The following is a 25857-nucleotide window of genomic DNA, read 5'->3' as shown; positions in this document are numbered from 1 at the left end:
AAGTGGGGTCGGCAGCACCCACTCGGAAGCAACAAGGCCCACACACAGGCAGAGACAGCACAGAGACACAAATCCAAGCCAAGACACAAAGGCAGATACACAAGCAGACAACACAAAGATACAGACCTCTTACCTCCCCGAAGAGGTGGTTCAAGTCTGAGCTGTATAATGTTTAATAGTGTTGATTAAAAACATTAATAGCATTATAATAGGGTTTTTCCCCTTTTTTCTGGCAACAAAACTGAACCTTTTTACAAGGATTCATGTCTGCATTAACCACAATACCTGCAGTCAAAATGCAAACAAAAAACATACTATGATAATATATGCATTGTCCTTGAATCTGATTGGTCCACACCAAGGGACGGCTTTCTTTTGAGCGTCGACCCAATTGGTGCTCGACCAGATGACGCCAAAAGGCGTACAGCTCAAAGACAATGCACTATCAAAGTAATGCTCACCCCGAGCCCTCATTACTTTGATAGTGCATTGTCTTTGAGCTGTACGCCTTTTGGCGTCATCTGGTCGAGCACCAATTGGGTCGACGCTCAAAAGAAAGCCGTCCCTTGGTGTGGACCAATCAGATTCAAGGACAATGCATATATTATCATAGTATGTTTTTTGTTTGCATTTTGACTGCAGGTATTGTGGTTAATGCAGACATGAATACTTGTAAAAAGGTTCAGTTTTGTTGCCAGAAAAAAGGGGAAAAACCCTATTATTATATTTTGGTACTGGCAAAGGAGGTCTAATGATTAATAGCATTGTAATAGTTTCTTTAACGCTTTCCAACTAAGGCTGAGGGCGTTAATGTATTAGCTCTCTCTGTGTCTGTCTATCTATCCATCTTTGTTATTAATAATAACTTTTAGGTTTATTTTTTTTATTTAAAGCTTTCGTGACTGCAGGGATTCATATTCTTGGTTCTTTCGGTAAAGTCACACAGAAGGGAAACAATAAAATAATACAAATATAAAAAAAAAATTCTCACGACGTTTCGACTGCAACACAAGCAATCATCATCAGGTGTGAAAACCACAGCAAGAACATTTGAAAAAAGTGGCGTTTTTTTTTAGGTTTATGTCGCGTGGTTCATGCAAATTACATCTCAGAATCGCTGACGAACCACAGACAAGCTCGATGATCTTTATATTTGGAGCGCCGCATTGGCAAGATGTTAACTCTCTTGCCTAGGTATGCAGGAGGACGCCTGTATATTTGTACTTTGCGTGTTCTCCCCGTGGTTGTGTGGAATTTTCCGCGGATACTCCAATTTTTCCCTCCACATTTATAAACATGTGTTTAGAGTATTTGAGTGCTATACATTTCTGCATGATGAGCCACTTTGTTGAGCTATCATTTGCGGCCAGTGGACCTCACCTGGTAAAAAAACGCTAAATCTCTTACATAAAATATGAAACGATGTTCAGCCATGGTACAGAACTCATGCATGTATGGGTAACATGGGGTCACGATAATTCTCCTGAAGGTAATTCATTACATAATACATTTTGATGCAAAGTTGTGTTGCTATATAGGACTCACCAGACAGAAAACCTGGCTGTTGTGTGGCTCAGAATCTAACGTTGTTATCACGAACTCTAAACTAATTGCACGTTGGAAAGTCTAACACAATCCTTGGACGTGAATGATTGTTTTTTTTTCCTTGTTATTTTATGCTTTAACAGTGACCTTTGCATAAACTATAACCAGTCTTTAAGTATTCTACAGCAGTTTATTGAAGGATAACCTTTGCATTCACTTTGGCTCGATTAACATTCGTCGAATGTGTTATTAATTTTGCTCCATTTTTGTGGTCACAGACCAGACAGACACTCCGATGACTGTAAGTGGAGCGGTTTGTCACGTGACACTTCAGTAACCTGATGTTGTGCTTCTTCTTCTTCTTCTTCTCACCACACAGGGAGGGCCCGGATACTTGTATCTGTTGAAGAATAAGGTGGCAACATTCGCCAAGCTGGAGAAAGAAGATGATTTAATTATGTACGTAATCATCATTACTTAATTGATCTACAACTCAAAATAACCATTCTCGTCCTTGTGGAGAATATAAATAAGAGAATAATTAAGCGGGCATTTTCTCCTTCATGAATTAATCTCTCCACATAAAAAAAAAACTATTTCTTTCACAACCCATCATGCACACAACCTTTAAGGAGTGCATAATTTCAGCATAATTTTCAGTGGGTTTGGGAGTTTCACAAATTTGCCATCTCTCTCGCTGCCTCCCAAGATGCTGGATTTCAGGCGCATAAACGGGGATTGCAGCTTTTGGGCCAGGGCAGTGACAGCATCTCTGGTGCTCTTTGGTCCCGTCGTGCAGGTTCTGGAAGTGCCTCGGAAGCTTGATGAGCAAGATCAACACCGAGCTCAACGTCGTCCACATTATGGGATGCTACGTGCTGGGCAATCACAATGGAGAGAAGGTACTGGCCGTGGTTTTTTTTCCGCGTGCGAATTACAATACCGCGCACAAAACACTCGGAAAGGACATTCATACATCGCACATCCAACTCGATGGCGACCCAGGTGGATGCACACCGTGCAACAGATAGGTTACCGGACAAAAAATAAAGCAAAGGCTGCTTTAGACATGGGAGAATGCTCGAATGCGCTTTTCGAAGTGAGCTACATAATGTACGTGAGATTAAGAACCCACTGCTGCGTGCGAAAGGTCGGGATTTGCGTAGATCTATAGATAGTGACAGTGACATTATGCACAAATATTGCAGCTGGTATGTGGCCGCTCAATAGGTGGGGTGCGGATATGCGACGTTGTGGCGTATTTTCCCTTCCATTTGTTGTGCACCGGACGGCGACAGGAATTCTGTGGTGTCTTGTGGCTGGAACTTGTTTTGCGGGAGTTTGGGGGGGAAGTAGTAAACCCGCACTATCATATATTATTGAAATCGTTGCAATCAAGGAATAACTGTCGCGAGGATGGAGGTATGTTGACGGTTATAACCGTCAAGTTTGCTGTCGCAAATACTTTGGTGCCATACAGGTCACAGGTGTCATGAACACTTCTGTGGATGCCCTTGGATAGCCGCACATTTAATTCCTAGGCGAGCGTGTTTCTTGTAGCAGCAATACAGTCACTGTCACGTAACGTGTATCGATTTTCCATTTAGAAGTAGTATATTTACCTTGGCCTTTTTCTATTTGTAATGGATTTTAATAACTTGCCATTTTCTAACGAGGATTTGTTTTCTTTAGCAGCGACTACTGAATTATAATTGCCCATTTTCTATTCATAATAGATTCACTGGGTCATAATGTATATTTTGGACAGTGCATAAAGAATGTATGCATGCGTTTGCCTATTTGCATATTTGATGTTTATTGAAAGGATGAATACTTTTTTATTCGTTCAAACATTTCTTCAAACTATTCTTAATCAAATAAACAGCATAGTTGGAACAAAAAAGTTTATTTTGAAACCTAGCGACAATCACCAATTCCGCATAATATATTTACCGATTTTTTTGTTTGTTCAATAAGTGCTTTAATCACATTTTATGGACGCATGCCGCAAGTTAAAAATGAACGTGTTGTGTTTTAATTTTCCTGCGTGCAGCTGTTGGACAGCCTCAAGTCTATAATGGGGCCCTATCGGGTGTCTTTTGAGTCACCACTGGAGTTGTCTGCTCAAGGTGCGTGTTGGAGCTTGTTGATGCGCTTGTGAGACTGTAACTTCGTATTGCTGGGCAATGGCCTTACCATTCTCATGCGGTGCTTCCTCTCCAAAATAGAGGTGTTTTGAGTTAGATCGCGTAAATATGAATGTGCCGTTAAACCCGCCACCGCCCGACACAGCCAATTAGTAAGGTTTGTCACTTAAACAGAACGTGCCAATTCGTTACTAATTCAGCACACCGGTGTGTTGGAGGGTAAAATTCACAACATTTACAATTCGATCTAGATTTGAAGTTTCCGTGACTGCAGGAATTCATGGTCTTTGGTTCTTTCGGTAAAGTCACGTAGGTAGAAAAATAAAATAATAAATCACGACGTTTCGATCGCAACACAAGCAATCGTCATCAGGTTGAAAGATGCGGCAGTAGTAGATGACGATTGCTTGTGTTGCGATCAAAACGGCGTGATTTATTATTTCTTTTCCTACCTACGTGACTTTACCGAAAGAACCAAAGAGTATCAACAATTCGCGTACGACGTTTCGCCAGTAATCACAACTGTATTCATCAGGCGGACAGCCAGAGTTTATATTTATGCGATCTAACCAGAAAAAAATATTTTTGGATAACGTTGGTGACGAAAGCCTACGTGTTAAACGTGTGCTTCGTCTGCTTTGTTTTTTTTTCCTGTCCAGTAGTGGCTTTTGAACTGAATCTGCGATTTCCACTTTCTGCCGCCATCTCTTACGCTCTATTCCTCTGCAGCGTTCACCTTTTGTTCTCCGCTCTGTAGTTAATTGTGTCTATCTCTCAATACCGAAATACCAATTTTACACATGTTGTTAACAGTGGCTAAAGGTTTAGTTTGCAGTCAGCAGTGCCACTTACGAAACTACTTTATGAATTAAAAGGCATAGACGCGGTATAAAATTAATGTGAAGTTAAAACTAACAAAAAAGGTACAAGAAACATTTTTGGTCAGCTCATACATACTACATTAGCACCATGCATTAAGATATGTTGGTTAAATCAATATATTTATCCCTTTTTTCTTCATTTTGTTTTCGCAGGCAAGAAGATGATAGAAACTTACTTTAGCTTTCGTCTTTATAAGTTATGGAAGGCTCGGCAGCATTCCAAACTTGTGGATGATTTTGATGAAATCTTATGAGTAAACGTCTGGTGTCGAAGTAAGAGATGGAACCACTGAAGGGGTTTGAAGTTTGAAAAGGAGGGAAAAGGAGAGCGATTTTGCTCTTTATCCGTCCTCAATGAAGGCAGTTTTGTGGTCATGGCGGCTGCTGTATGTGCTCTGATGAAATTCACACCCAGGCACAAGAGAAAGCCAAGCCTCGGGCCTACGTTTCTCTGCCTCATGTCTCTTTTTAAGGTAAAATGCACATAGAATGCCCCGGAGGCACGTGCAATTTGTATTGAACATCATTGCACCAAAGCAATTGGCGGCTGGGATTTTTAGCGTGAAAACATTTAAGGAGCTTCCTCAGCCATTTTTTTGTGCCACTCTGAGCGTCGGTCCCGAAAGTGGGGCTTTAAGGCCAAGAAGTATATTTGGAAGGTCGTTGTGCAATCCAGCACACAGTTGGTGAGCAGTAGTTTGCTTTTGATGGTTTTAAAGATGATGGCACTGCTTGACTTTCACGTGGCATATAAGGCATGGTGTTGAAACGTGCTGTTTAATGTACATTTTGCTACACCGTTTTTAAATACATGTTACACTACACTTAATACACTGTCACTAACACAGACAAAAACTGTTGTTGCTGCAGACGGAAACATTTTAATTTTGTGTCGCATTTACAAAAAAAATACATTGGTATTTTACGTACTGAAAATACTTTAACGGAAAATAAAGGAGTATTTGTATACCGCACATTTTAGTAAATGGATATTGTACAAATACGGTTGTCTGTAAGAACTAAAAAAAATCTAAGCCCCGTTACAGACGTCTTGCGCAATTTAGAATTTTCACTTTTCAAAATTGTTGATGTGCATCTAAAATGGCACCACCCCAATGACATATCTCACGGCAATAGTTCTGTTCTCTTGTAAAAAAAAAAACCTCTTATGAAATGGATGTGCCTTTATTTAGATTATTACTCTGGAAAATAACTATATATTACGCTTTAGCGATATTTACCAGCAAAACTAGGCAAGTTGTCCCCCTAGTTGAGCCGATAAAACAGATGCAAATCATTTTATTGTTATGTATTGTTTCATTCACCTGCAGTTGATGTGCAACTCCGTTTAAACATTTAATATCTTTATAGACGTGCATTGTAAACTATATTGCCTATCGTTGTAAACACGTACACATAGCTTATATAAGCTACGATCCTCGATCGCACTTGTCTCTCATTAGACACAGACTAAGCATAACATAATATTGCTTGGCATGGTTATTTATTGAGATCACTTAACTGGCAGGCAATATTGATATACTGTATCGTACACACTATTCAGTCTGACTTCATAATGGATCAAGTTAGTCATTTAGCAATTCTTAATGTCATTAAGTCTGCTGCTGATGTAATGCAGCAGGACAGTTTATATTGTTATTTAAATATCATCAGAAGTGTGTCATTGTCAGGTTAACTTGTACGAGTCTCCTGAGATTAATGCCTGACCTTTTGTAAAAAAGTATATAACTTAGCGAGATGATTTTTGCCTTTGAAGGAGCCGTGATATATAATGATCTATTTTGTGCTTTAATTGCCTACTCAAGTTTATGACAGAGTGCTTTCTTGTATACAAATCCTCCGTAATTTCACACTTTCTGTGGCCGCATATTTTTACGATTGCTGGCAGAAGTCATCATGCGCAAGTTGTGTTATATATTCTATTGAAACATGGTTAATGAAAAGCACAAAATACTAATTATGGTAATAAATACAGTACTATATATACACCTGTACCTATACCTGTTTTTCGTAATTTTATCCATATTAAGCAAGCTAGCATTTCCATGATGCTTATGAACGTAACACGGTTATCGTTAAGTAATACTTCAGAATTTAGCGTTTTACTGCATAGTCACGAAAAGTGTGTGTTAGGTGCTGAGCACATAACAGCGTTGCTTTTTAAAGAAATGCTGTCGTTAGGTCTGAATATGCGTTGTGGTTATAGTTGGTTAACTTTGAGTGTAGCGTCATAAATTGGAAACCATGTCTGCAAAGAGAATTCAATTGAACTACACTCGTGAAGCATTACAGTTGTTGAAGCAGATCTCGAATGTGCAGGATGTTACAGTGGCTGGCATTAGCGTTGCCACCAATTTTCACAGACCGTATTCCTCAGCCAGCCTAGTTCTGTCAAAGCCGTCAGTTTAATACATCGGCTTTCGAGACCAATAATACCCACAATGTAGGTTTTACTCTCCGGTGTGCTGTTGTGTACTGGCAACAGATTGGCACGTTTTGTTTACGTGACAAATCTTACTAATTGGCTGTGTCGGGTGGTGGCGGGTTTAACGACGCATTTATATTTACGCGATCGAACACAAAACTGTGTCCAACGCACGTTCGACAACAATATCACCAGATATCCGTACAAATCAAAGTTCTACGCCCCAAACACGAATGCCTTGTGCAGGGTTTCTTCAGGACAAGTGCAAAAACAGCGGCAACCCATAGCTGGCATTCATGAACATCATATTTCTAAACAAAAAAATGTAACCTTGACACATTTAATGAACAGAAATGCAACTGATTAAAGTAACATTCAAACGTACAATAATTCTTAGAAAGTTTGCCGGATGTTAACACTGTATTTGGGTCTTCAAAAAGCCTACGAAATAGATCTGAAAGACTAAATGATTCGTAATATTGATACGATTCGTAATATTGATACTTTTCTCTTCCCAGCATCGTTTGTGTTTTTTTTTACTTACCAATATCGTGCGGATATAACGTTATACATGCTTTAATTTTTAATCGTGGCTGACGAGGAATGAAAGGTCAAGGAGAATGGGAAATGCTTGAATTTTATTTTATTTTTTCAATCACCTCCACCGCTTGTGTAAACACGAAGCACAGGGTGTTTCCCTCAATGTTAAGAAATAGCAATATTTTACCTGTGAATTATCGTTTGTATAATGAGAAACGCTGTTTCGGTCTGCTGGATTTATCGCCCTGTCGCCTGGGTCATTGGTTTGGTTTTTGGAAGAAGAAAAAAAACCGATGGCCTGCAGAGTGCTGTTTTGAGGCCTAAGGACATGCAGACGCCTGTTTTAAATTGTTTGTTCAATTCTATTGTAATAAACATTGTATTTCAAATTGTTCGAACCTGTAGCTCGGCGAGTACTGTTTTTTTTTCCTATGCATCGTATTCTGGATGTTTTATCAACGTTTAAGGGCCATCGACGAAATAAGAGTGCGCTAATTTACAGCTATTAGCTGTAATTATCAAATGCAAAGCTATCATTTACAGTCAACGTTTATTATGCGTTAATCAAACAATGTAAAAACACAATCATTTAAAGTCGGTTGCAAATCGGTAAAAACCCTTGCAATTTATTATTTCCCCTTTTTAAACAGCAAATGTACTTTTTTATGATGAGTGCCAAGATGCACTCTAAAGATGACTATCACAGTACTTGTACTCACAATAGCTTAGCTAGAAGTGCCGTTAAGACATACATTTTCACTTACATTAAGCAGCAAGTATGAGTGGGTTTAAGTATGTGCATAATAATGAGCCGCGTGCATAATAATGAGCCGCGTGCATAATAATGAGTCGCGTGCATGCACAGGAACATCCATGGCAATTTCAATTGTCATTGGTGTGCAAAAGAGAAAATCGTTCCAGAAGTGTGAAACAAGGCAGAATGCCACAGTGCCTGCTGCACTCGCTGGCTTTCTCAACAGATCATTCACTGTACCTGCATACACCAGACATTGGATAATGCAGCAAAAACCCAACATGTTAAAATAAAAAATATATATATACGATGGGCAATGTTTCAGGAAATGGCCTTTCTTAAATACATGAGGTCGTGGACCCTGACGCCTGTATATTTGGAGTTTACATGTTCTCTGGGTACTCCGGGTTTTCACTCCACATTTACAAACATGCTTTTAGAGTATTTGGCTGCTATAAATTTCCACGCGATAAGCCACTTCGTTTATCTATCATTTTATGGCCAGGTCGCTTCTGAAAAAGAGCTGTATAGCTTAGTAGGCCTTACCTAGTAAATCTTGATTCGAAGCTTTCGTGACTGCAGGAATCCATACTCTTTGGTTCTTTCGGTAAAGTCGCGTAGGTAGAAAATCAAATAAACCACGACGTTTCGGGCGCAACACACAAGCGTCCATCATCAGGTGGGAAAGCATGGTCTGCTGCTGAGGCAGACTGTTTTAACAAATACTTTTAGTTTAGCTTATTAATGATGAAATGCCTATGAAGAAGGGACACTGCTCAAAACGTTGCCTATTATATATTCTTTTATTCTAAGGCCACGGTTTTATTGACGAATGTGTTGACTTTTTTTCGTGAATTAACGCTTTCGAACCACTGCCAACACCGCATCACCACTGAATAGCGCATCACATTTGTTCATACGGTGCATGGCTACATTCATATAAATGGCAGTACATACTGGGTTAGCCTTGCCCAAAAATAATCGTGAAATCCATTCAAAGTTAACTGCGGATGTCTGTTGCATAATCCATGCAATTGGGGTCTTTATATATATAAAAGAACACTCCTGTGGCAGGTTCTGTGCGTTCTTGAGAAGAAGAAAAAAACCCCCCTACGAACAGCGTCCATGTGGTGCCCAGCAACGCCGTGAAAGGAAATCCACGTTCTGAAGCGTGGAATGAGAGGTGCTCTGAGGCTTCACAAAGCGGTCATTACGATGCCTCTGTTGGTGGTGGTGCTGCTGCTGCTGCCAACTTGCTGTGAGCCGGGAGGTTTTTGGCAATTTTTTTTGGTGCCGCTCGCCTGTGTGTGTCAGGCGCCTGCCAGGATTCCTTTCCAGCTACGAGCCACAACCAAAATGAGTTGCGGTAATTGTGTGTACACGTCCACTCGTGCCAGCATGCAACGTTGTATTGCAGTGGTTGAGGGTGCACCTCAATAAAAAAAAACACCTTTGACATGATGTAGAAAGTCATTTTCCTATACGGTATAAGGTTCTTTTTCGTTTTATCTCTGTGCTGATGTTTCTGTTAACGACATTTTGATTGCCCAATTTGCATTAAATGTCAGTATTCATAAAATATAGGGGGTTTTTATTTTAAAAGTGCGTGTTTGTGTAAGTATCTATTGAGTAGTATTGGTTGAGCTCGCATTTTACAGCAAAACACATTATCTTTTAATCTTTTTTCTTCCTCTTCTTCTGACGCCAGTCGTCACATGGTGGTTATCGATGAGGCCGCATTAACTTCTTCATCTTCAGTAATTGCATTCGCTGGTAATGGCGATCGCTCTCTGTGGACCTACAGTACATGTTTCTCTCTGACATACTTCTTTCGAATTAAAGCTTTCGTGACTGCAGGGATTCATATTCTTGGTTCTTTCGGTAAAGTCACGCAGAAGGGAAATAAAATGAAAAGAAATAAAAATGATAAAAAACCATAATAAAATAAAATTCTCACGACGTTTCGGCCACAACACAAGCAGCCATCCTCAGGTGAAGAAACAGAACCGTCGGAAAGACAGCGCTCCAATGAACACCGCCAAGCCCAGCAGCGCACCCTAAGCTGGGTGGGAGGAGCAGAGCGGCTCGGCAAAGGAGCCCACACATCAACAGAGGCATTCAGTACATTCTTTGGCGTCAATGTACTGAATGCCTCTGTTGATATGTGGGCTCTGACTTTGACGTAGCTGCTTCCGTGGCCAGTTGCATGCTGGTTCCTCACGTTGACGTCATGCTGATCTCCCAGTTGCATGCTGGTTCCTCACGTTGACGTCATGCTGATCTCCCAGTTGCATGCTGGTTTCTGGCTTTGGCATCCTGCTGGTCTCTCACATTGACGTGGCTACTTCGATGCTGAATTCTTCTGTTGACGTGTGGGTTCCTTTGCCGAGGCGCTCTGCTCCTCCCACCCAGCTTAGGGTGCGCTGCTGGGCTTGGCGGTGTTCATTGGAGTGCTGTCTTTCCGACGGTTCTGTTTCTTCGCCTGAGGACGGCTGCTTGTGTTGTGGCCGAAACGTCGTGAGAATTTTATTTTATTATGTTTTTTTTTAATTTCCATTCTACGTGACTTTACCGAAAGAACCAAGAAGATACTTCTCCTTTTCAATGTCAAGTCACCTCTAGCACGGACGACCTGATTCTTCTTGATTCTTCCACATGACGCTGCAAATTAAATTATGTTAATTTGTTGGCCTATGTATCTCGTCATATGCCCAACCCACACACACGGCTGTGTGGGTAGTGAGAGTGCGCCACGGTGGCTAGGAGATGTTAACTACCTCGCCTGGTATGCAGGAGGTCGTGGCTTCGATCCCGACCCTGACGCCTGCTGTGTGTATATGGAGTTTGCGTGTTTCTCTTCCCGTGGTCGTGTGGGGTTTTTCTCCGGGTCCTCCGGTTTTGCCCTCCACATTTAGGTTAAACACGCGTTTAGAGTATTTGGCTACTATACATTTCCACGTGATAAGCCACTTCGTTGGGATACTATTTGTGGCCAGGTTGCTTGTGAAAAAGAGCGATAGAGCTCAGTGGGCCTTACCTGGTAAAATAAAGTTTTTTTAAATCTTTGAACCAATACATACATAGCCCTTTGTGTCTCGAGAGACAATTCTTTTTGCACCTTACGAGGTCAGCTGTAGATTTTGCAGCGCCTAGAATGACTTAGTAGGCCAATCCTTGAGTGACAATCCTTGCCACAGCAATTTCAAGTGAATGCGGTGGCAGCTCCAGAGGTGTTTGTTGCTTTTTCTTTAATTTGAACCAATACCTGCTGGCTTATGATGCAATGTCTCATTCTTTATAGTCTCAATACTCCCGGGATCCTTCTCATCCAGTTCATTTCTACTCCCAGTGTCATTATGTCATGCTTTCTCCTATGGGGCCAACATCCAAATCCATAATGTGGAGCCGGGACCGCCAATGCCACTTCTAGTCTGACATTGGCTGTCCTTGAGATCTCCGTTGCCTTCCAGATTTTGTTCGGTTTTCCAAATGCTACTGAAGGCTATCCCAATGCAATGGTTAATACTGTATTCGACTTGCATGAACTGCCCTCGGTCAATGTGCTTGCTAGATACACAATCCCTTTACTTGCTCTAAATCCCGACTGCCCAGCTGGAATGTCACCTCTTCCGACGTTTTCCAAATGGCATTTCTCTTGTTTGTTGAGTATTTGCACCGAGTCCAAATCTACTGCTGCTGTTACACACCCAGTCTGTGATTATTCACGTGATACTCCCGGCAAATCTACGTCATCTACAAAGCTCAATTTGCCATTTATTGTCCATTTATTTTAAATTCCCACGTCCACTGCCTTAAACATACATTACAGGGCTTATATTTAGCTGCTCCATGCAGTGTTATTTGACATCTCGTAATCGCTGTATACTGTTCATTGTATTACTTAAATGGTTATGGTGGATTGTTTAACCATACTTAACCACCACCGGTCAACGCGAACTGGTGAAGGTGGGGAGGGTACCAGATGGGGTTAAGATGTCACTCATCACTGAAGTTAGCCGTGGCCAAATATCAAACTCAGGTGAGACTCCCCGTGGGGAGTTCATAGTGCAGTGCGTTAACCACCGTGCCACTGGTCTACCCATCGCATTTAATTCCCCTACAAATACACTAAACTGCTGCGCGCGATGGGTAATAAAGTGGTACGATTAATTCGTTGTCCACCAAATAATAGACTCACTGGCATTTTGATGCTCTAAAATATATCTGTTAATCTGTGCGAAGAACAGCTATTATCCTAATCCCGAGACCACCTGCTTTCTCAGCAGCAAACAGCATCCCAGGCACATAGAGTTGTGCAACTGGGCGATGATTATTTATAATACCACGAGGATTGTTGTGCGACCTCACTGTGTTAATATATTTGGTAACCCCGACCCCGGCTGTGATTTTAAAGCCAATATGGCACTCACATGTAATAGCTGTATTTACCACTTGCAATCATATGTTGTTAGAGATAGTCCCATGCTGACCAGGCCATTACACTCACTCAAACTTCATGACCACCACCATCTTCTTCGTACCCTTTCGCACGTCCGATTAAGCACGGGTGGCTACGTACGGTGCGAAAGAAGTTCAACATACATACGTACGAACCCCTTACTCACACTCACTCAGAAAAAATATAGATCCGTCCCGAGGAATAAATCGTACTCCCTTATAAATGAGTTTTAAAATAAAATATAACCCCATGACATATAGTAATACACTAGGGATCACCAAATAAGAGATTTTCAGATTTTTAAGCCCGATTTCAGATTTTTTTAATATTTCATTTTAAGAAACGTTAATAGCTTCCATTTTTTTTGCACCAAACGTAATAATTGTAATTGTATCTATGTTAAATATTAGTAATTTAATTGAAGAGTTCAACATAATGTTCAATTATTCAATGTTACTATGAACAACTTGATTTAAAAAAAATATAGATTAATTGACAAAATGACGTCACGTGAAGTGAAGCAAGACAGGGCCTTGCTGTGTCATCACATTTTCGGATCAATCTGAAACAAAAAATAAAATCTGAAATGTGTCCAGTCCAATTTTCAGATGTTTTAGATTAATGTGACAATTGGGGAAAAAACATTCATAATATACATACAGTATAGCCTGTAACTGACTGTTGGGGTAAGCGCTGTTAGCGAGCACCTATGAAGGCTGGTACGGCACACGAGGGGGTGGGTGACCAACACCACGCCCGGCTGCCTTTGTCTCCCCAGTGGCGATGTTTACACACCACATCAGGTACTTTTTTAGGCTGAGTCGACATAGGGGAGGCCCAGTACCGGCTCAGATAATCGTCACTGGTGTTGGCCATGAGCGGGAATCGAACTTGGGTCACCGGGTTCGTAGTGCAGCGTGCTAACCACACGATCGCTCCCCAGTATACAGTATACATGCACACACTGACACACCGTATAACAGTTCTTAAAGGTATTGCAAAATAAAATTGAAAACGCAGCATAAATGCTAAGAGGGATAGAACGGTGGCTCTGATTTGTGCACCATGAAGCCAGCAGAACCTCAGTTACATGTTCAGCCATCGGCTAACATCCAAAATATGCCCTTTCCATTGCCTTTCAACAACTCACACTGACCAGCATGGTGAAGTATGGTCAATCAACTCCCGGTAACCGAAACAGTGTGGGCAGGCCCTCATCAAGCAGTGGATTGCCACACGGCTGTAAGTTACCGTTAAAATATGTATACATCAATATATTTTCACTCCCGTGTCAGCCAGTTTATTGAGCTGGACGGACGTGGGATTTCTATTAAAATTTCAGGAATAATAATGGGATCTCTCCTTGTGCCGAGCACACACGCTGTGGCCAGTCCCCAAGGTGAGTCACACGCCTTCATCCCGTGCAGGTTATGAGCGAGATGTTGACGATCAACGTAGAATGGAGCGGCGACAGCACCGCAATATTCGTGACAGGGCTGTGAATGCGTGCAAAATAATTGGTTGGAACGCAAGCGTCAACATACGAAGTAAACACGTTTCCGAATATCAAAATGCTCTGTCACCAACCCGCGCTGAACTGTGTGGCAGTCACGAAAACTTCAAATCTAGATTGTGTGGCGAAGTCTGGTTAAACTTTCCCCCATGACTAACATGATACTGAGGGGCCTTTGCCTAGCAGTGGATTGGCAAAGGGCTGTAAAGAAATAGATGTGACGAGGATATACTCATTATCATCCCCTTTTAGTTGTTAAAATATTTCTGGAAAAGGTGTGTAATGGTAAATATATCTACAATGGGGGTCCTGCACCATGATCATTCAATGTTAACGACGAATAGTTGTCTCTTACATTTAAACGATTCACTTCAGCATTCGGTATCACATTTGTATTGTAATGTACGACACACGGTGTAAAAAAAATCTAGTTAGTTAATTAATTACACATTTATACCAGTCAATAGGTTTATTACCCTCGTATTTTACGATTATGTTGGACTCGAGGTTCTTAAATTAATGATCGGATGAACCTCAATTGCCATTATATAATCAGACGTTATATTACTTTAGGTTATACTCAGCACTCTCTGCAGTCCTTTTTTAGTTTTGTTATCTTGGGCACGTTTCTGCGCACTTTGGCCTTGAGTCTCCGTATCCAAATGCTATATTGTATCGTAACAGGGGATAGTTAACTGTGGCAAGCTGTAGCTTGAAACAAAATAATATTCTTTTATAATTTATGTATCGGCACATTGGTGCAGGAGTAGTTAGCACACTGCACTCGTAACCTGGTGCCCCAAGTTTGATTCAAGACCACGGCTAACATCAATGACGAGTGATATCCCAACCGGTGCTGGCCACCTGTTCACCAACCCACACTGGCCACGGTGAGAAAATCTCAATTACTGGCTCAGCACGGACATGCCTTCATCCAGGCTGTAAAATTTATCGTGTTAATTTTTTCGTGAAAATTCTAGGATTCTGCATGAAATGCTCAGTCTCAGACAGCCTCAGAGGACACATTTAACAATGCATGATGGGCAATATGACAGGGTTGATTGTAATGAAATGCAGTGATATATTATACAAACATATATGTGTTGGAAAATGTTTCTCAAATTGTAATTTATGAAGGATGGCAGATAACAATGGGTACAATAATGGTTTACGAATAAAAGTTGGAGAGTGTTTCAGTTGCTGTGGAATGTAGATTATTCCCAATAACAAACATTTTGATAATGGCTTGAAAACGTAATTATAACAATACTGCATTGATAATGCAATTTGTGACATGTACAATATGTCACAGAGATAAATGCCCGTAGCTCCGAGGCGTGCAGCTAAGTAAGGTGTCACTCGAAATCTAAATGTGAGATGTTGGGCCTTCAAGTGTCTCTTCAAAATTTGTGTGTACGTATGTTGAACTTTCTTCGCACCGGACGCAGCCAACCGTGCTAATCGGAGGTGCAGAGGTAACGACAAAAAACTATGGGTCTCTGTGTGAGTCTATGGGTCTCTGTGTGAGTCTATGGGTCTCTGTGTGAGTCTATGGGTCTCTGTGTGAGTCTATGGGTCTCTGTGTGAGTCTATGGGTCTCTGTGTGAGTCTATGGGTCTCTGTGTGAGTCTATGGGTCTCTGTGTGAGTCTATGTATGTGTCGTGACATAGCCCTGACTGTTGTACAACAGCTGCAACTGCAGGTAGACACTTATCGCACACGCCGTTGAGCATATACACGGTGTGTGTGTGTGTGTGCACGGTGTGTGTGTGTGTGCCGGCAGGGCGGAGGAACTGGGGCAAGGGTCACGGTAGACCTCGTGGGGAAGCCCCTGGAACCCTCTGGTGGGTTCGAGAAGGGAGGCGCGGCTAGGGCGGTGCCAGGCCGCGCCGAGGGGAATAAAAGCAGCGGAGAGCGAGAGCTCCGGGCTGCCGGTTCTGGGAGTGGACTCTTCTCGTTGTTGCTGTCATCGTCGCCTGATCATTGCGCGGCCGGACAGTGGTTGGCTGTCTCGGTCAACGCCGTCGGTGCAATGCGGACAGGGTCGTGTCTGGGCCGGGTGCCTACTGCGACTACCTTGCCTCCGACTGAGTGTGTGTGTGCGAAGCACGCCATCCGCACACGCACAAGCCTCGAGTAGAAGGAAGGAGAGACCTGTTGAACTTATTTCGCACCGTACGTAGCCAACCGTGCTAATCCGTGCGTAGATTCAATGCTGTCACGAATATGTCGCAGGGATGACATTCCGGACGGTGGACGAGGGGGGGGGGAGCCTCCGTTTATAAATGACGCCTGGCAGTGACAGTTCTGGCCCTTGGCGTAGAGAGGCTGAGGAGGTTGTGAGTCACGCTGCTGCGGGGAGCTCCACCGTGAGCTGTAGTGCAGGGTCACAGGAGCCAAGAGGGATACGGCGGGCCACCGAAAGTCGAGGCGCTGTGGCACAGGCAGGCGATCTTGTAGCTGACCCTGCTGGCAATGAGAAGCCAGCAGAGAGAACAATGCGCTGTGCACCTGCCCCAGGTGCGGGGTGTCAATGGACAACGCTGTGAAATATTGATGCATTAAAAGTTCCGTACTGACGTGTGTGCTTTACTTCATTGCACCACGTTTAATGATGTATCTTGCCAGAGAGAGTGCACCGTGTTGCCCAGGATTGTCAAGAACTTCAAGCATTCCTCTAACAGAATGTGCGAGTTTATTACCCTACGCTAAAGATAATATCACAGTATTGTGAACAAATATGAAAAAAAAACTGCGTGAGTTTTTGCTGTTGTGCTGTATCACTCTATGATGGGGGTTTATGTTGCAACGTGCGTTGATTGGAATGATATTCACTTCTTCTGGCACATGCTGCGAAACGTCAGACATCGTGCCGATCAGCACGCGGTACAACCCGAATACGTGTGGGAAAACTTATAAAAAAACGGATTCATATTTTGAAAGTGCAGCGATCTGAAATATTTATCTAGAATCCTTGCCTGACACTGGTTTCAATGCAAAACTCCACGGTGTGCAACAAATTGTGAAATTGAATGTTCCATAGCTATTTCAGAACATCGGGTATATATATGTACCTAGATTACATGTTAACCACATCGCGGAGTGGTCGAATGCTGTCTTGTACGGAGAATCCTAATATATTCGCAGAGCCAATTTCATATTTTTGATGCTCTTTACACCGCCATCCCACATGTAATACACTCAACAAGACGAACAAAATGAGGTTTTAAAATCAAGTGTCCATTCATTTGGCTCTCGTGTATCCTGGTCTATGCAGGCGTAGGCCTAGTGGGCCAATTCCTTAACACAAGGGCTGACCTCATGCTATTAGCCCCGCGAAGAGGATACAGATGTTTATCCAGAAACTATATTTCCACGTATTTGAAAAGGCACATTTTCTTGCCGAGAATCCATTCGATGAAAAATTGCAACACAGCGGGGGGATCTATTTGTTGAGTCTACTCAGCGAGCCCCTTTGACCCAAACAAATCACCCCGCATGCGCTTTGGATCTCTCAGAAGGTATGAGCCTGCATAGTGCATTGCAGGATGGGTGGCCATCATGCAGGACTGTGTTGTCAGCAGTGGAGGGCAATGCGGAAAAATTACCACCCCCCCCCCAAGTTGTGCTTTACTTCTATGCTCCACACCTTCACGAACTCATGCTGACTACTGGACATATGTGCACAAGAGCTTCGTAGCTCATCGGATTTCTCCAGTCTAAATAACGATTTTGATAAAGAATCTGATCCTGATTGGCATGGTGACGTATCATCAAATAGCCCGCGCGAGCCACGCAGTGTAGGAAGGCCCTCATATAGCAGTAGATTGACACAGGGTTGTGCGCATACATGCACGCGTTCACATTCAGCCAGACAACCACTTGATCTTTTTTGCAAATACCGCAGCGATAGTTGGCCAGTGAGCGACAGCTAAAGTGCAGAGCCACTCATTTATTGATACCGCCATTCCTGTCCTTCGTGTGTAAGTTTCAAAAGCCAAACACACACCACATACAAAACTGTAACATCTAAAGCATTACGTTGTAATTCTTTATTATTAATGTTGTATTGTAGTAGCTCCCCCCCCCCCCCGCAAATAATATTCCAATTGCGCTCTCCCTGTCGTGTCGTGAGACAAAGCGATTTTCATTTGGACCTTCTGCAGCTCGCAATGCATCACCCCGTGTCAGTGAACAGCCTCTAGAAGATGAGATCATAGAACTAATTCCGAGCTCACTTCAATAGAAACATGCATTGAGATTAATGAGAATATTTTTGCTGCTCTTAATGTCCAAATGATGGGTCACTTCGTTGAGCTATCATTCGTGGCCAGGTCGCTTCTGAAAAGGAGCCACGTAGCTCAGTGGGCCTTACCTGGTACAATAAAAAAAGTTCATATATATAAAAAAAACATAGTTTAGTTTTGTGCTGAGTTGGCACAGCTGAGATCCTGGGTTCGATTCTGGTCAGAGACCCATAATTAAACTTGATTCACAGGTGTGGGGAGCCTCAGTGGGCTTTGCCTGGTAGGATGGGGCTGTACTCGCTTTTCGCGCAGTGCACCACCCTTCCCCCCGAACCCCCTGCAGTTTAACAAAAGGCGGCTTAACTCAGCCCTCCCCCCCACCCACGTCCCTTTCTGCCCCCCCCCCCCCCACCTTAACCTGTATATAATCCCGGTTGTCTCAGAACTGTCCACTTGACACATATTCTGCTGTGACTATTCCACCTGAAGACGGAAGCTTGTGTTGCCTCCGAAACGTCGTGATTTAATTTAGTTGTTTATTTTATTTTACCTACGTGACTTTACCGAAAAAACCAAAGAGTAGGATGGGGATGGTTTAATTGTATTTGTTTTGGTGATTTGTTTACCGTTATTCTTCGTTGCACTCCTATCCTGTTTCGTACTGTTTGTTGTTGTCACGTTCTGACCTGCCCCTACTGGACATCGGTGACAAAGAGCTTTATAGCTCATCTGATTCCACCAATATCAATACATATTTTGAATCTGATTCTGAATAGACCGCATTATCTACACTCAGGGCACACTTTCGAATGCCCTGCAAACTGTGTTCATCGCATGTAAGTCAAAGAAACATTTTCAAGTTGCAGAGCTGGAACTTAGCGAAATTAAGTGCAAAACCAAACGCAATGTGATGGGTCCGTCAGAAGTGACCAGGCTGAGGCCATCAGCTCCCCACACCTGTGAATCAAGTTTAATTATGGGTCTCTGACCAGAATCGAACCCAGGATCTCAGCTGTGCCAACTCAGCACAAAACGAAACTATGTTTTTTATATATATGAACTTTTTTTTATTGTACCAGGTAAGGCCCACTGAGCTACGTGGCTCTTTTTCAGAAGCGACCTGGCCACAAATGATAGCTCAACGAAGTGGCCTATCACGTGGACGTTTATATCAGCCAAATACTTTTGAATGCATGTTAATTCTAAACGTGGAGGGAAAAACCAGAGGGCCCGGAGAAAAATCCACGCGACCACCGGCATAGAGACATTCAAACTCTAAATATACAGGCGTCAGGGCCGGGATCGAACCCACGACCTTCAATTAATGAGTGCTTAGGTAGGAGAGCCATTGCCTCGATATTAGTAGGGCATTTCCAAATACTCTAAACGCATGATTCGAAATGTGGAGAACCCGAAATCCACACCACCACAGAGAGAGAGAGAACATGCAAACTCTAAATATACAGCAGGCGTCAGGGTCGGGATCGAACCCATGACATACTGTATACCAGGCGAGCTAGTTAACATCTCGCCAGCTCAGCACTCACCTCTGGATCGCCCAGTTACATCCTAAAGCGTGAGCTTTTTACACAACGATTTGCATTTACATAGTGCTTAAACACAGTGGCACAAAAGTAAATTTACCAAGAAAGGGTGTGTAACATAATAGTTTGGCTATTTATTATAATGTTAGATTAAGGTAGAGGAATTCAGGACTCGAGGAGTTTCGTTCTTAAACAAATAAAATGTAAACAATAACTTGTGTTTATCTCATAACCTCCTGGCTCGCCAATGTATGAAAGCACTTTACCCAACGTGCTCAGATGAAACGTAACACAAGAATAGAAGAAGGCAAGACAATAATAAAAGATAAACAACATTAAAAACAAGAGACAATAAAACACCCATGACTTTTGATTTTTTTTTATCATACCAAGAAATTCACTGAAGTTACAACACGGGATCAATGCCACTTTCACCGCCTGCTTCAGTCGTAACAATTGTTCCAGCCACAGTCAACTTTGAAATGCATAATATTACAAGTGATGCACCAACACTGATTAAGCATTTCTACTTTACATGAGGTGGGCGGGTGGCTCAGAGGTCACGACGTTGAATTGGCACCGCTCAGATTCTGGGATTGAATCCCAGGCAGCTGCCTACTGTTAATCGACTGTCGATGGTCTCAGCCCAGTCACCAAAAAACCATCACAGTTAACTTTGTTTATGCATTCAATTGAGCTACGTTCCTGCTCTGATAATTAAAGATATCGGCCTTGATTGTCACGCGATGCGTATTACTCTGTGTCAGGGAGGGTGGGAAAGTGCTGCCCCTCCAATGTGTGGACCAGAGGTAACTTTAATGTATTTAATCAGCGGTAGTTCTGTGGGGTGCACTTATGTGGGCCGTTCTCTAACACGAAGGGATTCACACCGCTCTGATGGATGTCTATTTATTTTATTTTGTTTTTGTTCGGGCCCCCATTGAGCGATACACCTCTTATTCAAAGGTGACCTCGGGGAGGGAGGGGGAGGGGTGAAAAGAGAAAACAATGAAAATGAAAACATTGAAAAATCGAAAATATAACAGTGAAACAATTTGAAAAGGAAAATCCACCGCAACAACATCAGCAGCACTCCCTTGAAACTCAGAAACAGCCATTCACACAGTCCTGTATTGAACAGTGAATCGACGTACACCAACTAGTAGCACCTTAGAATGTAATACAGCCGAGAAAAGGCAATACAGAGTAATACAAATGGTAGATTGCCAACAGATAGTAATACAACTCGTGGCATCTTCTTCTTCTGCCGTATGGTTGGGTGGAAAACCAACAGTTTTGAAACGTATTATCGTCGAATGCTCACTTAAAAAAAAACAAGGAGGCAGTAGACGCCCTATGGATCGCAGGAACGCCGCCAGGATGTCCGTGAATGATGCCGATGGTTTGGACTTGACCCGAGTCGCAGTACGGCGACAACGTGAATTCAGCATTTACATTCACGGAAGACATACAAATCAGTAGAGCGCATGAAGGTGGTCAGAAATGGTGTAATTGACAAATCTACATTGTTAACTACGTTGTTTTAAAAACACTACTTTGCTTAAAAACACAGGTGCTACGTGTGATTTGATACCTATTCTCAGAGCATGGCGTCGATAGCACAATCAGGATATCTGAACAAAAATATTTGAAAAAAAGGAATGCGCATTGTACAGTGGATACGACGAAGTGGTGACGCAGTGGTTAACGGACTACCCTGTGAACCTGACGACCCCAAGTTTGATTCCCGACCACGCACGAGCATCAGTGGCGAGTGATAGCTGACCCGGTCTTAGGCTGCCTACTGCGTCAGTCAGCATTGGCCAGCGCCAGCGATATACCATTGAGACACTGAATGCAGTGGCCTTCATCCACCAATGGATTTAGCAAGGGCTGAAAAAAATCCACCCGATAACAATGTTTTTTTTTTAAACGTGAAATTGAAGAGTGCATGACAAACGTTAGACCGCCATTCGTAATTGGACAGGCTTGGATGCAATGGCTGATCGGCCATGAAGGATTTGGAATGGACAGCTCACCATAGCCAGAGCTGTCACAGTTGGCAAATCAGTGTGCTGAGCAATAATTGTTGTGACTTGCTGCTGTTGTCAGAAGAGGTGGCATGGTGAGCTGTCAGATGACTGAACAATCAGGCCAAAAATATAACCAGACAAAACAGAAATAACCCTATTGAAGGGCAGCAAGAAACGATCCAATTATTTGAGATGCACCAATTACTGAGGATGTGTCTTTCAAAAAAAATAATCTGGTGACTTGACCCAGGAGGTGGTTTAATAAAGTGGAATTTGCAACTGATGGCAGGCACCGGTTAACTTCAAAGTATTTGCATCCATATTACGTTCAGGTTATCAGTGGAAGAGCTTGTTAATTATAGATGAGAACGGTGACTTCATGTTTAACTCGTTGTATTATGCTGCTAAATATTAATATAGTTCGAAGGCAAATTATACTTAGAAATATGAACATACTGCATAGTGCCTGCCTCATTAAATAGGATTGAGAATCACATAGTTATTTTCTCCCTCGTTAAGAGACAGGTATTGAGAGGACAGATGGAGACAGTGGGAGACAGAGATACATATACTCGTGCTGTACACAGAGGCGGAGGGGAGATAGAGAGATACGTTGATAAAACGAGAGACAGAGACACTCAGAGTCACCAAAGGAGTCAGAGCCAGAGAGATACACGCGCAGAGAGTCCAGGGGACAGAACACAGGCAAAGACAGAGGGAGGCATTGACGAGACTGACGTAAAGCCGGGGGACGGAGAGACAGAGATTTTCATACTCTTTGGTTCCTTCGGTAAAGTCACGTAGGTATAAAATAAATTAAATCACGACGTTTCGGGCGCAGCACAAGCGTCCATCATCAGGTGAGAAAGTATGGTCTGCTGCTGAGGCAGACTTTTTAAAAGGTTTGAAATGGGTGTAGCTCAAGGGTCATAAAGAAAGAACCAAAGAGTATGGATTCCTGCAGTCACGAAAGCTTCAAATCAAGAGATGTTCATATTCACAGAAACGTTCCACCAATAACTTGCCTCTGCAGCTTTCCCGCTTTTTTTTCTCTCCTGATGACGATTGCTTGTGTTGCGATCGAAACGTCGTAGTTTCGTTTGTTTTGTTATTTTCTATGAACCTTTCTACGTGACTTTACCAAAAGACCCAAGAATATAACGTAATTTCGATTAATGTAACACCGAGATCAGGAATTCAATACTTGGATGAATAGTAAAAAATGCAATTCGATGCACCCCTAACAGGTACTTATTTTAGGCTCAAACACAAATTGTTACTGGCGTCGCACACAGGTAACATCACCAGAATATACCAGAGCTTGATGCGCCACGCTATCACCACTCCCCACTCGGGATGTACACAGAGCACTTACAGACTCTTGCGAACAATATGAAACTTAGCACTTTAGGTGCTACTGAATGGGAATACAAAATTCGAGAAGCGAATAGGTCAAACATCTAATGGGTGAAACAGCCTACTTGCCAATGTTTTTCACTGCAGAGTATGCCATCAGAACGCATTATGATAACCTTGGTTTCGGCATTGCAGATGTCTTCCCTTGCCTGTCAGATTTAAAACCATAGCTGGAATATGTGTCCAATTCAGGCCTTGGCACGTCTCATCCGGAGCTTGTTAGAGGGGGCCAGAATTAGGGACTGGGAACGCACGTTTAGCCCAAACGACTTGAGAGTGACGACCAGACACAATACAGGGAGAGCGATGTCACGATGACTCTCCTCATATTAATCTCGAGGTGAGTGTAACAAACAAAAAAACGATTGGATTGCCTCTTATTCTTGGCGCTTTCGATAAAGTCATGTAGAAGGGAAACATAAAATAATAAAAATATGGAACAATAAAATTATCACGACGTTTCGACTGCAGCACAAGCAATCATCATCAGGTGTGAAAACCACAGCAAGTGGCGTTTTTTTAACGTTAGCACCACGGAGAGCGATTTGACAGTTTGTTCAGATGGACGAGTCCATCTATGTTCGGAAAAGAGGAGGGGGGAGACGAAAAATAATGGATGCGGTCTGAAAGCCACCTTAAGCGTGATCAACCAATTAAGACCCGAAATGGTTTATCAAATCCTTCCAATGATTGCTAAGCCAGAATCCATCTTCTCGGTTGAAATTGTCTCTGTGTTGTTGTATATGTGGATAGCCTCATGAACGAATCTCTCATGGTAGCCAGATGGCTTGCAGAGAACCTCTGTCTTGGAGAAGTCAATGTCATGTGAGCCTACTGAATTATAACAGTGATCTGCCACGGCCGAGGTGTTGGTCCTACCGTGTTTTAGGTCTGCTTTGTGTTCACGATGCGGTCCGAGACATGTCGTTTGGTTTCTCCAATGTAACTACTACCACAGAGGCAACTTAGTTTGTAGACGCCAGGGTACTGTATGTCCGGAATCACATGTTGCAGTCGAAACGTCGTGAGAATTTTATTGTTTTATATTTTTATTATTTTATTGTTTCCCTTCTACGTGACTTTACCGAAAGAACAAAGAATATGAATCCCTGCAGTCACGAAAGCTTTAAATCAAAATTTGGATTGCCTCTGTTTATTTTCCCCTTAAAACTCAACACATTTGTCAGTAGCACGGTTGGCTACGTACGCTGCGAAAGAAGTTCAACAACATACATACAGTAATGTGAAATAGGCGACGTTTTAGTAAATGTCCCTTCTTCAAGTCGCATGATGTGCCATGACAAGCCTGTTGAAGGCAGTGTTATTGATTAATGTGTTATTTCGTTGATTTACTTATTTGTGTATTTGTTTGCCTAAACGTAACAGGATCACCAAGTCAGATGTGTTTTAGTTTCACCTTGGTGGACAATGATGATGATGCCGTACGGAGGAATGGCGACATTTAACAGTATGACGTGAAGGTTTGATACCTCGCCAAAGAGTTTCTGGAGATTGCGGAGAAATTATCAAAGATGTTTCTGGGGAACGAGTAAGAGTGGACGGTTGTTTCACCCAGAAATTCCGTCGGTTGGAGTTGTTTACCGCTTTCGGTTAGAGTTGTTTACCACATTGGGTTGGAGTTGTTTACCGCATTGGGTTGGAGTTGTTTACCGCATTGGGTTGGAGTTGTTTACCACATTCGGTTGGAGTTGTTCACCACATTCGGTTGGAGTTGTTTACCACATTCGGTTGGAGTTGTTCACCACATTCGGTTGGAGTTGTTTACCACATTCGGTTGGAGTTGTTCACCACATTCGGTTGGAGTTGTTTACCACATTCGGTTGGATTTGTTTACCACATTCGCCACTGCAGAACTCGTGCCGTGAGTGCATGAGGCAATGCGCAGCATCCGTGTGACGTTTCCGATGCGGTTCGTGACATCAGAATCCAGGGGGCTCGACTGTCACCTCAACTGTGAAGCTCTTATGTTTGGTTCCCCCGCCCTACCCTTCACATTAGCCTCGTCCTGCCTTTGTCGAGCTCCGTATCATTCTGTTCCGTTGCTTCTCTTCACTGAACTGCGCGATTTCAACGGATATATATATATTTTTGTCAGAGACGTACTGCTCACGATACGCTTTTCTAATTTTGGTAGACAGCTGGATGATTGCGCCAATTCGACAGCTATATCAATCAAAAGGGCCTCCAAACTTGCAGCAGAAATGTTCGCCAAATGTGTGATTCTTTTTCCCAGCTCCATGTTGTATTTCTCGATTTTTTTTCTTCCAAAAACTGTAAAAACACTCAAAGGGCAATACCCTCCGAGTGTGA

The 25857-nt window shown here is 42.6% G+C and overlaps 1 protein-coding gene across 2 annotated transcripts in view; it reads left to right on the top strand.

Annotated features, from left to right (window-relative positions):
• NSMF (NMDA receptor synaptonuclear signaling and neuronal migration factor) overlaps positions 1-7963 on the top strand; it is a 40299-nt gene extending 32336 nt beyond the window's left edge. For both annotated transcript variants that reach the window (XM_076068760.1, XM_076068761.1), the window contains exons 13-16: positions 1925-2004; positions 2345-2447; positions 3599-3674; positions 4727-7963. In XM_076068760.1, coding sequence (XP_075924875.1) covers positions 1925-2004; positions 2345-2447; positions 3599-3674; positions 4727-4827 — 360 coding nt within the window. In that variant the 3' untranslated portion in view covers positions 4828-7963. The remainder of the gene's footprint in view (positions 1-1924; positions 2005-2344; positions 2448-3598; positions 3675-4726) is intronic.
• The last annotated feature ends 17894 nt before the right edge of the window (positions 7964-25857 follow it).

The sequence above is a fragment of the Petromyzon marinus genome, chromosome 22, assembly GCF_048934315.1.
Source record: "Petromyzon marinus isolate PM22_M1 ecotype Great Lakes invasive population chromosome 22, UKy_Petmar_22M1.pri1.0, whole genome shotgun sequence".
Taxonomy (NCBI): Eukaryota; Metazoa; Chordata; class Hyperoartia; order Petromyzontiformes; family Petromyzontidae; genus Petromyzon; species Petromyzon marinus.
This window is presented reverse-complemented; position numbering and strand designations above follow the sequence as displayed.